General features: G+C 36.1%; 1 protein-coding gene across 2 annotated transcripts in view; it reads right to left on the reverse strand.

The window, feature by feature from the left end:
* The window catches only part of CPED1 (cadherin like and PC-esterase domain containing 1), a 250,109-nt gene that overhangs the window by 151,996 nt on the left and 85,541 nt on the right, over positions 1 to 12,572 (reverse strand). For both annotated transcript variants that reach the window (XM_019750063.2, XM_019750062.2), the window contains 2 exons: positions 7,576 to 7,708; positions 6,054 to 6,222 (listed from right to left, as the gene is read on the reverse strand). In XM_019750063.2, the coding sequence (XP_019605622.2) occupies positions 6,054 to 6,222; positions 7,576 to 7,708 (302 nt within the window). The remainder of the gene's footprint in view (positions 1 to 6,053; positions 6,223 to 7,575; positions 7,709 to 12,572) is intronic.

Consider the following 12,572-nt stretch of genomic DNA (forward strand, 5'->3'; position numbering starts at 1 on the left):
AATGAAAAAATTCAGAGACTGCAGGGAGTTTTGCCTTGACTCATGGTTCCATTATCTAAATCTCCATCTTACCAATTCATTATTGTATGGAGGGTAATGAAGGAAGGGACTACAGCTGCTCTGTCTTTGAACATCTTTCTGGCTTAGTAAGCTCATCTTTTAAAGAAATAATGAGAAGCTCAAAAATTAAGATGGTGCTATTCTCTGTGGACACTTAAAGTATTTGAAACATTGCTTACACTAGACTTCTTTCCTATGTCATTTTTTACTCTAAACGTTTGCTTATTTTATAAACTTGTGATCAGAGAGGTATAACAGAAATCAGAGTGACACTCCTGGGCTGGACAACAGGCTAATTTGTAACAGTGTCTATGAAATCCCCAGGCCATTGACTCCTAGGCTCCAGTTTGGAGAAATAACGTTTGGCTCTTGGCAAATCCTCAGCTGGGCCCTTTCCTCATCCCCGCACTGGTATCCACTAGATGGCACCAGGGAGAAGCGCTTTGAACAAGACAGGTGAGGGGGAGAGAGCAAAGGAGTGGGAAATACACACCCTAACATCCAAACAACAACTGAGGAAGTCCCGTTTCCATCTTTCCATCATTCTGAAGGAATTCACTCACCTCTCCTGATTTCACATTTTCTGAAATATCTGGATACTAGCTAACCTCCATTTTGCTGGAAACATAATTGAAACTTGCCCATCAGTTTTCTAGCACTAATGGAAATAATAATAATCAAATTTATTCTTTAGGATTAAATTTTATCTTATGTTATAGTTCTAACACTATATATATATTGCATACATATCAGTTAATTATATTTGCATACTGTTAGCAATTCACTATATTAGTTCAAATTGACAAAGATTCATCATATATTTCTTTTGTGGCAGGACCTACTCTTCAGTCATATTTTCCCAAGAGGAAAGTTTTTAGTATGTTACAAGTAATAAGGTGCTTTTAGTAAAAATGATAATGATAGACAACTATTCATTGGTAAACATTGTTTGAGCCTGCCATATGCCACGTGCTCGCTGAGGCTCTGGGGATACCGACAAGTTATCTGCTGTTCTGAAGCTTATGGTCATGTTTTTAAATGATCATTTTTGATCAAATAAACATCACCATGACTAATGAATAATTTTCTATTTAGGATAATAATTTATGTTCAGTATTAAGAATTAATGAATGCACAAAATTACCTGACAAACCTTTTGTGGAACAATATTGGGAGTGAATGAATGAATGAATGAATGAATGAAATTTTTCAAAATAAGAGACAGTCTCTTTCTGTTGTTGCCATCAACAGCCCTTCAAAATAATGTGTAGTTGCAAAACAATGATTCTTTTTCTAGAGCAAAGATATATCTAAAATAATATTTGATGCCAATGTGGGCTGATTAGATAAGTGTTATTTTGCAATTAGTATTTTGGTTTTTATAGTAAGTTGGCTTTAGTCATATGTTAATTTAATTTTATACTGGTTATCTATAATTTCTATTTATATAAAATCATACTTTAAAATGAACACCCTAATGCAATTTTTAAATTTAACCTAAGCAAGAGTGGATTAAGTAATACATCAACTCATTTTACAAACTCCCAGGAGCGGGCTTTTTATTCACATTCTTTCTACATCTGATATAAATCTCTCGGGCCTGCAAAAGGGCCAGATGCTCAGTGAAAAAGTATTTACAAGGTCTGTTCCATAGTCTGCAGTTTTAGATGGAAAATGAAGAGCAGGAGAAGAACACTTCCTAAGGTTGCAAAACCATACTGTAATGTTATACCTTTGAAGATATGACTCATTTTTATCCCGGGAATACATGAGCTATCTCATTGGACATTATGAAAGGCACTGCATAAATACTGACAACAAATGAGGCTAATTTCATCCCTTCCCTACAACTACGTCATGTTTCCAAAACTGAAGAGGAGATATAGGCATTCTTTAAAAAGTGTCCTTGTAAATAACAACATTCCCCTGCTTTGCCAAGGTTCACTCTCTGCACATTTGCTGATCACATCGATGGGAGAGGGAACTGCAGGCACTGGAAAGAGAAGAATGGTCCCCCAAAGGCCAATGCAATGGTGGCAGAGAGCTGGTGATTTAGAGCTGCAGACCGGGTGGGAGCTGGCTTTAACTTGGGTTCCCGTTGGAGATGAGTCTCACAGATACTGATTTGAGAAAAGGCTGTAATGTCTCCCATTTTTCCCTTCCTATCCAAGTGGCCATGCTCAGAAATTCATATTATGACGTCTGTCTGATGTATTTACTGGAAAGCCACTAGCAGACCACTGGAAAATACAGGGGCTGAATTAGAACAGTTAGGGATTAAATGGACTTCGGCAATTTCTTCACACAGTTAAAATTTCCAAATGATCTCAGTTGAATTCAATCTAAGACACATTTATTGAGAGCTAATTATATTCAAAGAATCATCTTCATATACGTTTTGAACACTGAATATCAATAAATGAACATCTTTAAATGTGGGATGGATGATCAATGAATTCATTTAAGTTACGTCTCAACTAGACAAAATCAAGCTTTTCACAGATGTTTTTTTCCAGAAGTCACAAGTCATTCCAGTAATACATTTTCATCAAAGCAGTCAGCTATGCTCACGGGTATAAAGAATCTCCCGATGTCATAAAGAAGTTAAGATATGAGAGCTTCCTCTCTGCTGGATAACTTCACAATGGATGAAGGCATACCTTGTGACTTTTCACTCTAAGAACCAAATCTGAATTAATGACATTTCCTCCAGGTAAGCTATGTGACCCGTGTATAAAGGCAGTCATGGATGAATTTGACCAGAAGTCATAGTTAGAAAGGTTGTGGAAGAGTTCTACACTTGAATTCATAGATATCACTGGAGTATTTTATAACTGAACTGAGAGCTTTTCCGGGGAAGAAATTTTTGCATTAAACATCGCTTAAAATTGGATTTATTATATTTACCAAGAAAACGACATTGCCTTAGCAGCAAAAATGGTTGTGCATGAAATCATACATGAATAGATGCTCTACATCATTAATCATTGGGAAGTGCAAATCAAAACCACAATGAGTACCTGTTAGAATGGCTATGAACAAAAAGACAAGAAATAACAAGTGTTGGCAAGGATGTGGAGAAAAGGGAACCCTTGTGCACTCACTGCTAGTGGGAATGTAAATTGGTGTAGCCACTATGGAAAACAGTACGGAGGGTTCTCAAAAAATCAAAAAGTGAATTACCATATGAGCCAGGAATTACACTCCTAGGTAGTTAACTGAAAAATCACTAACTCAAAAAGATACATGCACCCTATGTTCACTGCAGCATTATTTACAATAGCCAAGATATGAAAACAACTGAAGTGTCCATCGATGGATAAATGGATAAAGAAATTGTGATATGTAAGCATATATAAAGTAGAATATTTTTCAGCCATTAAAAATAAAGAATGAAATCTTGCTATTTGCAAAAACCTGGATGGATCTCAAGGGCATTTTGCTAACTGAAACAAGCCAGGCACGGAAGACAAATACCACATGATCTCTCTTATATGTGGAAACTAAAGATAAATAAATACACGCTCATAGGCAGAGAACACATTGGTAGTTTCCAGAGGCAGGTGGTGGGGGATGGGGTGGGAGAAATTGGTAAAAAAAAAAAAAAAATGTTTGTTAAAATAAATTGAATAAAAGATAAAATAATATGAAAAGACGTCTAAGGCATACTGTAAGTGATGAAAGCAAGACACACGTCAGTGTATACAGTTTACTACCATATGGGTAAAGAACAAAAATGAGGAGGGAAGGGTATCTAAAAAAAAATTTAGATCAAAGAATATAGTAAGCAAATGTTACATTTGCTATTAATTTTCTTTCCCTTTTTCCATCTCCATCCCCCTTTTAAATGTGAACATCCTTTGGAAACATCTAATACAAATGTAAATTATTTTTAATGTGTAAAAGGGAATTTTAGAAAAATTTAATTTACAAAGCTTCTACTTTCCATTATTTCTCAAATTTCCTTTTCTTAATATTTTTCAACTCTCTCCAAAGCTTTAGCAGATAAAGTAGCTCAGCAGCAGAGCTAATTGGAAGTAAGTGAGCTCACACTTACATCTGTTATTACTTTCATACCTCCTTTAGCTACCAGAATATTCTATAAATGACCACTGGTAACCAGTTTAGTGGGCTTGCCTCACTGCACAGTGCATAAATTACTACAGATTTAACTAAATAATTTAGCCTTTGAATTCAGGACACAGTATACACACGTACATTATGTTTTGTGGAATTAAAGAAAAGTGTTTAATGAAACTTTGATTAATCTTTAAAGTGGGTTTTGGTCCTGTCCTCCACATTCGCACTGGGAACTGCTTCTGGGTATTTTTTCATATCTAAAAATATCAGGAGGAAGCAGCATTTGTGAGGATTGTGGTGACTTAACAGATAAATATCATCTATGTGTTTTTGCTGAAGCAATAAGTAGTTCAGTTGAAGGGTAAATAAATATTCCCTGGTTTCCTGAAATCCATCTGCAGCATCAAGTATAACTTTGACCTTGGAAGGAAACACTCACTGTCTGGCCCATTAAACCAGAAAGGTGTACCGCCTCCCTTTGAGAGCAGGTAACAGCATTGTCCAGAATAATCAGACAAGATCTTGAGAGAACAACTCTTAACGAGAAGATGAAAGTGACAAGAAACACCTGCTTGCCTCAACTGCAATGAGTACAACTGCAGCTTACCTCTGTCCTTCACACACAGTAAAGATACCAATAAGAAACAAAGTAGTGGATAAAGCATGAAAATATAAAGAAAATCAAATCACAAAGACCTTCCTTTTCTCATGACTTAACTTTAGGACATACATAAAAACTATCACAAAAATGCCTTTCATTTCTACCAGTCATTTCTACTGTGGTCGGGGGAACTGGTGTTTAAATTAAAACAAACAAAAAAACCTCTAAAAAACCACTTGGAATATCTAGAAGCTTCAGTCTCCTATCGAAATGGTGAATGAACTAGCATAGGTTCATTTGAAATGAGATCAAAGCATGAATTTAACAGAAGAATATGGGATTCTGAAAGCTATTTGAATTGGTCTGGCCAGTGGCGGCCATGAACAGCGAGGGCTGGAGTTGTGGAAGGGTGGTTGCTGGAGGCTTCTTTAAGGACAAGCTGGAGGAAAATGGGTTTGTTTTCCTCCTGTCTCTTCCCATGACCCCCCAGGACAATCACTGCCTGCCCCTTCCCTTGTACAGATGTCACTTTTAGCATTCACTCCTCTACTCTTTTCTTTCTTAATCCCCAAGTTTAATGGATTATAATGGAGGAAAGTGCCTCCTTCCAGGGCTCTTCTTCCGAAGAGTTTAGGGGATACAATTCTGACCAGAGAAATCACCTCTCATTTGTCCTCTAAACAATTATACGTATTTCTGTAGAACTGGAAACTCCTTAAAATTTATCAAATACTTTGTCATTAGACCTTATTTTCAACTGAGTTAACCTGAGTTATCGTTCATCACTACACTTCTTGGGGTTATTATTAAGTTCTTCCCTGAAATCTTTCTAATCACCCTTTATGTCAGGGCTTAGTATTATATACGATGTGTGAGAGCTTTGGTTCTCACTCAGCCAATATTCCATCTTTACTGTTGTAATGAAATAGGCATTTTATTTATCAAGAATGAAGCAAAACCATAAGGGCAAAATTATTATATTTTCATTTGTTGCCTTGACTGTATTTTTCTTGAAATGGGGAAAATCAAGAAAAACAGAACACAGCTGAGAACTAGCTTTGCATTGGGTCATAGAATTGAACTAAAATGATGAACTGAGAAAAAAAGATGCAGCCTTTGTGATCCCTAGTGAATTAAGTTCATTTTTTAACCTACAACGATTAAATGAAAATCTCTGCTTGCAGCAAGAAAATGATGCAATTTTAGTTCAATGGGATTCGATAATCATAAAGGTCAGAAATAGGCAGCCCCATTGACTTTACTTATCTTCAGTACACTTTGTGTGAAATAACAGCTTTGATGGAAATTTTACCTTGATAGTGAAGCGTTTTTTCTTTGGTGGGTTCCAAACTGTGCCAGTTGAATGAATGAATGCACGCAAAGGGCTTAAGGATGTCACCAGCACATATGCTTTAAGAATCACAGACAGATCTTCGGCTCTAAAGATTGTTTCCTGTGGAGCAAGGGCTGTTGTTTGATTCCTAAAAAATAAAACAACATAGTGAATGACCCATAATGTAAGGTGAGTATGTATGTAATTTGCAAATTACCTCTAAGCTTTGTATACTCGTCTATTCTTTGTTGGACCCCAGTCTTCAGTGTGTGGGTTTCCTTAAACAATTTCACGCCTTCCGAACAGCACTACCAGGGGATATACAGGTACCAAGAAAAGGGTTAAATTGGTAAGAGTTCTCCACTCTGGCAGATTTAATCAAAGTATTTTTCAAAAGAAATAAAAGTAGGAAAATAGTACCTAAAATAAGGTTTAAATATTTAAAAACTCTTAATTGGTCACATATGGTACCATTATAACAAAAATGATACAAATTACAGTTTAGGAAACAGTGAAACACCTGGAATTTTCCGGTTCTGTCCTTGCCTGCCTTTATCTTTTCTTGACAAGAAAAGTTACTAAGTTTTTCACTAGTGGACAGGTCACCAAAAATATACCAAAATACTTTCCCCAATAGTTTGAGTCTACCAATAACCTTCAAGGGTCAAGACAAATAATTAGGAGTAAATTTAAGGGACAAAATAGTGGGAAAATGCTTTAGTCTACAAAGGAAAAATAACACTAGCTTAATGCTTTGTGATGAAACAAATGCAGTTTAATCATAAATTATACCAAAATGTATAACTATTTGCTTTTCTGCGCCATGTTTTTATACCTCAGATGTCTAGGTTTGATCAATGAGAATACTGTGCTATTTTAACTTTTGAAGTCTAGGTAAGCAGAAGATGCATAGGATTTTTCAATAAATGTTATTAACTGTGCAAATACTACCTAATAATTATGAAATTAGAAGAGGAAAACTACTTTGCATCTTGAATAAGACAACTAAAATTTCTTAATTTAACCACATTACAAAATAATTTCCTAGAGATAACTTGAATAATGTGGTTCCCTATGGTTGCTTTCTAGGATCCTGAAAGCCACAAACAAACAAACAAACAAACAAACAAACAAACAAAAAACTGTAAAACAAAGCCATTCAGCCATACTTAGACTAAGGCAATGTCATTTGGATATAAAATGGAAGTTAAAATGTTATAGTTTCATATTGTCAAGGTTTTAAATTAAATTTCCATTAATGTAACTTCCTAGATAAGAGTTCTATTTACCCAAACATTTATTCTATGGCAAAAGAGGTTTGAATTAGTCTAGAAAAAAAATCAATGATGGCACTCTTTATTAAGAAAAGATAGCTGAGAATTTATGTAACAGACCTAATAATTCAAACCTGCAAAACCCTTAGATCTGTTCAGTGCTTTTCTCTTGTGAGCTGTCTCCTAAAATGCCTGCTGGATATAACAATTCAAAATGATTAGCTTACAGCTGTTCACGTCTCCAGGCCCGTGGTTTCCACATATGTGGCTTTGTTGTTTTTGAAAGGTGACTGGAAGGACTCAGCTTGAATTGTGCACTCCTGTCCAAACACACTGAGGGGCTCACCAGAAGTCGCAATTCTGAAAAGATGCACAAGAGCAAAAGACAGTCATTCTACTGTTTCCTTTTGGAATTGTTTCCAAAATAGAGACACCGTGTTGAACTACAGGGTCCACAGGAAACAGTCAACAAATTTTCTCCCCATTCTGAATCACAGTTAGATCCATTAAGCGTGGATGCATGTTTAGAGAGGTCTTTGTTGTGTAGTATGTTCTCCTACCACAGACTAAGAAAAGAATCATAATAACAGATTTCAGATTTCCTTGCTCAGTCGGGGAGGTAGACCCAATGTCGCCAGCTGTCCCTCACCCAGCAGATCCATCCTCCACACAGCTGAGAGACACACTCTCCTATGGGAAACGGGGCTGCAGGAGCCCAAGGTTGTTTGCGATGAGAATATTACACAGACAACCTCAGTGGATTTCCTGGCAATATAGTCCTTCCCAGGTTGGAGTTTGTCATGCTTCATGACCTAACAACAGTGCTTTATTATTTTATAAAATATTAGTTATTGGGTTTTTGAAATATATAAAAGTAAAGACCAAGAATAATGACACACTTCAGAACATTTATATGGATATTTTAAAAAAAAAAAAAGATGTACATACATAAATTTAAAAAATAGATGTAGAGTTAAATGAATCAAATTGTACTGAAAGCTATCAAATGAAAAGTAAAAGCATCTGGCAATTCGGTCTCATCTAGGACCCCTGCCTGCCAAAGCCAAAATTTACATATTCACTTTTAAATTCTAGATAAGTAGACAATCAGTAAGATGCATATGATTCTTCAGTATATCAATTGATATAAATAACAATATATCTACATACACCGATGTATGTAGATACAGATTAGTCCTCAACTTAACAATGGTTTGACTTATGATTTTTTGACTTTACAACAGTGTGAAAACAATACACTTTCAGTAGAAACCATAGTTCAAATTTTGAATTTCGATATGCAGTAGATACACCCTTGTGATGCTGGGCAGTGGCCGCTAATCGTAGCTCCCAGCTGGCCATGCGATCAGGAAGGTAAGCAGCTGATAGTCTACAGTATCTTCATTGTATTTGATGCGTTTGGCCAACTGTAGGCTAATGTGTTCTGAGCACGTTTAAGGTAGGCTACAGCTATGAGGTTCAGTAGGTTAGATATAGCAAATGCATTTTCAACTTAGGATATTTTCAACTTATAATGGGTTTATCAGGAAGTAAACTCACCCTAAGTTATCCAAAAGAGGCATTATAATGTTCTATATCTGGATTATTTACCTACTAATCCATCCTGCAGTCCTTTCCATATCAGCACATACAGAATTACCTTATACTTCCTATTGGCTTAGAGTGTTTCCTTAAGTAAATAGACACATAATTTAACCATCCCCTTATTGTTATATTTTTAGATTCATTTTTTTCTATTTCAAAAATACTGCAATGAATGCCCTTCTACACTTTTGGGGGTGTTTTTACAAGTTTATATAGGGGCAATTCTAATCTGTATGCATAATTGCCAGGGTAAATACATTGTAAATTTGATGGGCATTACTGAATTGGCTTCTAAAAAGGTTCTCCCCATTTGCACTATCTCCAACAGCATGTGAGAGTTGCTGTTTCCTTACTGCCAGGTCACAGTGCTTTATTTTTAAATTATACAGTTTATCTAGCTCTCAAAATGGAACAAAGCCTTTAAATTATTTTCCCCTGTGCACGTTTTATCAATACTAACATAGTCTAATTTAAAACACTTCACACTCTTAAGTAAAAGTCAGCAGAAGTCAAGCTGTTCAATGTATTCCCATATCTCATTATTTAGCACAGTGTGATCTTTCTCAAAAAATGATAGCCTATTTGTAAGACTTCCCTATTAATGATGTTCTAATACATCTTAATAAAAGAAATAGTCAAACTGCTTGTTTCTGGAAGTGACAAATGAAGAGTTATGAAGGTAATTTCTTTTCTTCGGAATCACAACTTAAAGTGTTGAAATGTTTATATAATCCTTTAAATTTGCAGGAAGAAAATAACGTGTTCTTTTTTTCACTCGACATTTTTTAGAATTTATTATTAGGCAAAATTGTGTCTCTCCTGAAGAGCTAATTTGTAGCCTTCTCTTGTATAATATGTGAACAGTGTAATTTACTCTGATTTCCCTTTACTTTTGCTGCCAGGAAGCGAAGCACCGATTTGAAGCCCAATCAGAACTGACCTTGAAGAAACGAGACATATTAAGTGTTTCACCAAAGTAGTAACTCAGTGGTTTTGAGGAAGTAGTCAGCAAATATGTCAAAAGAGAAAACAGTTTTATGTCACTTTTTTGGTTTAATTCAGGTGCAGGAGCCTATGCCATGTAGTTGAAGGAATCCGATATAGGAATTGCAAAGACGATTGTCAGATTTCCACCTCAGCCCCTGAAACTGTGTTTGAACAATGGAACTGATTATTGATGAACGCAATTTTTACCCTTTGTGATATATATATTTATATGTATAATATATATTTTTCCCATTACATTATTACAGGTTTACAGGTTACTTTTCATGTTCTAAATAAACAAACAAAACTCTGTAATTACATGTCCCCTAACATCTAAAATCATTCCCATTTCCCTTGATTACAGCCAAAAATTAAAAATAAGCTCCATTAATACCTTTTTCAAAAGTTGCAACTGCATTTTATGAAGTTTTATAAATAATCGTGGAAACTTTAAGTACGCTCGGCTCTTATTTAACTGAGTCAAAGATTTGTCAATAGTCATCATTCCTTATCTTTCATTTGGCTTATCTATCAAGGGCTCTCGCAATAGACCAGTCCAATCCACTGTTTTAATAGTCTACTCCCCTCCTCCCTAAACCCCTTCCCCCCCAACACACACCAAGAGCCTAGAAACTCCTACAAACAATGCCAAAACTAGGTTTTGTTTTTGGAAGGAATTTGGAATTGAGGTTCTATAATACAAAGTCTTCAAATGGCCTCGTAACTCCTTAACATATATTTATTTTCAGAAAGTAATTAAATATGGAGGGCCTAGCATACATCTTTAGGGTTTTCCTACCCCACACTATGAGGACTGAATGGATAGCAGATACAAATACGAAATATGATATGAACTTTCATTTATTTACTGTTCCTAACTTATTTTAAAGAGCTCTGAAGCCTGTAACTTTACCACTTACTAGAGTAAATATGAACAATTTTTTAGGGCTCTATGAAGTCTGCTTTTCTTATGCCTTCTAATATGTAGCTGGTTGACCAGTCACTGAGGACCTGCTGTGGGGCAGTTTTATGGAAAGGAAGACTAAACCAGAACCATGAGACCTGAGTTTTCATTTTAATTCTTACCAACCGATGCTTAATGGGTATGTGACATTGTCAAGGAGTCTTCTAGAATCCAGAATATGATTCCCCATGAATTTTCTGATTGTCCCACATCACTAAATACAATGCTCATACATACCAAGTGCTAAGTAAATATTTGTTCTTACAATGAACTAGTTTTTTGTTTGTTTGTTTGTTTTTTGGGGGGTTAAGCCAACAGGCAGTTAGAACAAAATGGTATTCCAATCAAGTAAAATATTTATTTATTGGTCATTTATTTTTTCCCTTCTATGTGGCATATAACTACATACATCATAGGCAAAAACTAAACACTGGAAAACACTTGTACTAGTAAAGATTAGCTGCCAAATTTATATTGTATTTGATTTAATATTTTGCCCTCTAGCTAATAATTACCAGGGAAGTAATAGTGAAAATGTAGCTATACTTCACAAATGTTTGAATATTATCTTGCATTTTATATTAGGAGGCTAAAGATAGCCAATGTTTTCTTAATTTGAAGTCCAGTGAAGCTAAAAGGCCTTAATTAATAATTAACAATTAGTTTTTAGATTAGAAGTATAAATAAATGCCATTTGTGGATGCAATGATTGTTCTTCCTGCCTGAGAACATTTACAGGTCTTAGTCCTTAGCCTGCGGGCATAAAATCTATGCAAATGTATCCTCAAAATTTACATGCACAGCAATAAATTAATATTTGCACAAACAGAAGTCATAGCCAGGAAATAAATTTCTGTTGGGGCCCTGGGAGAAAATGGATGGATGACAGTCAAAGACATAACTGAAGAGACTATTAACCAAGAGACTATTAGAGAAGGGACTGTTAACACACACACACACACACACACACACACACGGGCAGAGTTAAGGAAAAACTACAAGAATAATAAAGCGCCCCATGGCTGACCGAATGGAAGCTCTTACCACCCCCAGCCCAGGAGGGGGCCCATTACAGAACTAGGCAAAAGGCATAGCTGTGAAAAGAGGCACTGAGCAGAAGCTATGGCCACAGGGAGAGAAGCACAGGGAACAAATATCCCAAAGTTCTCCTGAGCTCTGATCTCCCACCAGAAAAGTCAGGGACATGGGAGCCCTGATGATTCCATCTATGTAAGAGAACTTCCTGGAGAAGAGTCCAGAGTGAATGTAGAGGGGCAAATGGAAAATAGCAAGCAGAAACCCTATACTTGGAAAATATGAGCTTGACCCTAGACTTCTCCTTACTAGCCACATGTTCTGAAGAAACAATCAGACTATACGTGTGTATGTGTGCAACTGCAGAACTAGCTCAAACTGGCCTTACCCTGTTTCCAACAAGATAGTGAGTTGTTTGCAGAGACAACAGAACAAAACTGCAAGTCATGCAGCTGAAGCATGCACAGAGGAGAGAATTTTTACCTCCAATAACACCGGAACCAAAGTTTCACCCCCTTCAGGCAATCAAAGGACCAGAACATGGCTGGAGTCTGAACACCAGAGCCTTTTCAGAAGCGAAAGGTTCATTGTCCAGGGAGACTTGATGCTGATGCCCTTTACTGTATCTTACCA

This window comes from Rhinolophus sinicus, linkage group LG11 (assembly GCF_036562045.2).
Source record: "Rhinolophus sinicus isolate RSC01 linkage group LG11, ASM3656204v1, whole genome shotgun sequence".
In the NCBI taxonomy this organism is placed as follows: Eukaryota; Metazoa; Chordata; class Mammalia; order Chiroptera; family Rhinolophidae; genus Rhinolophus; species Rhinolophus sinicus.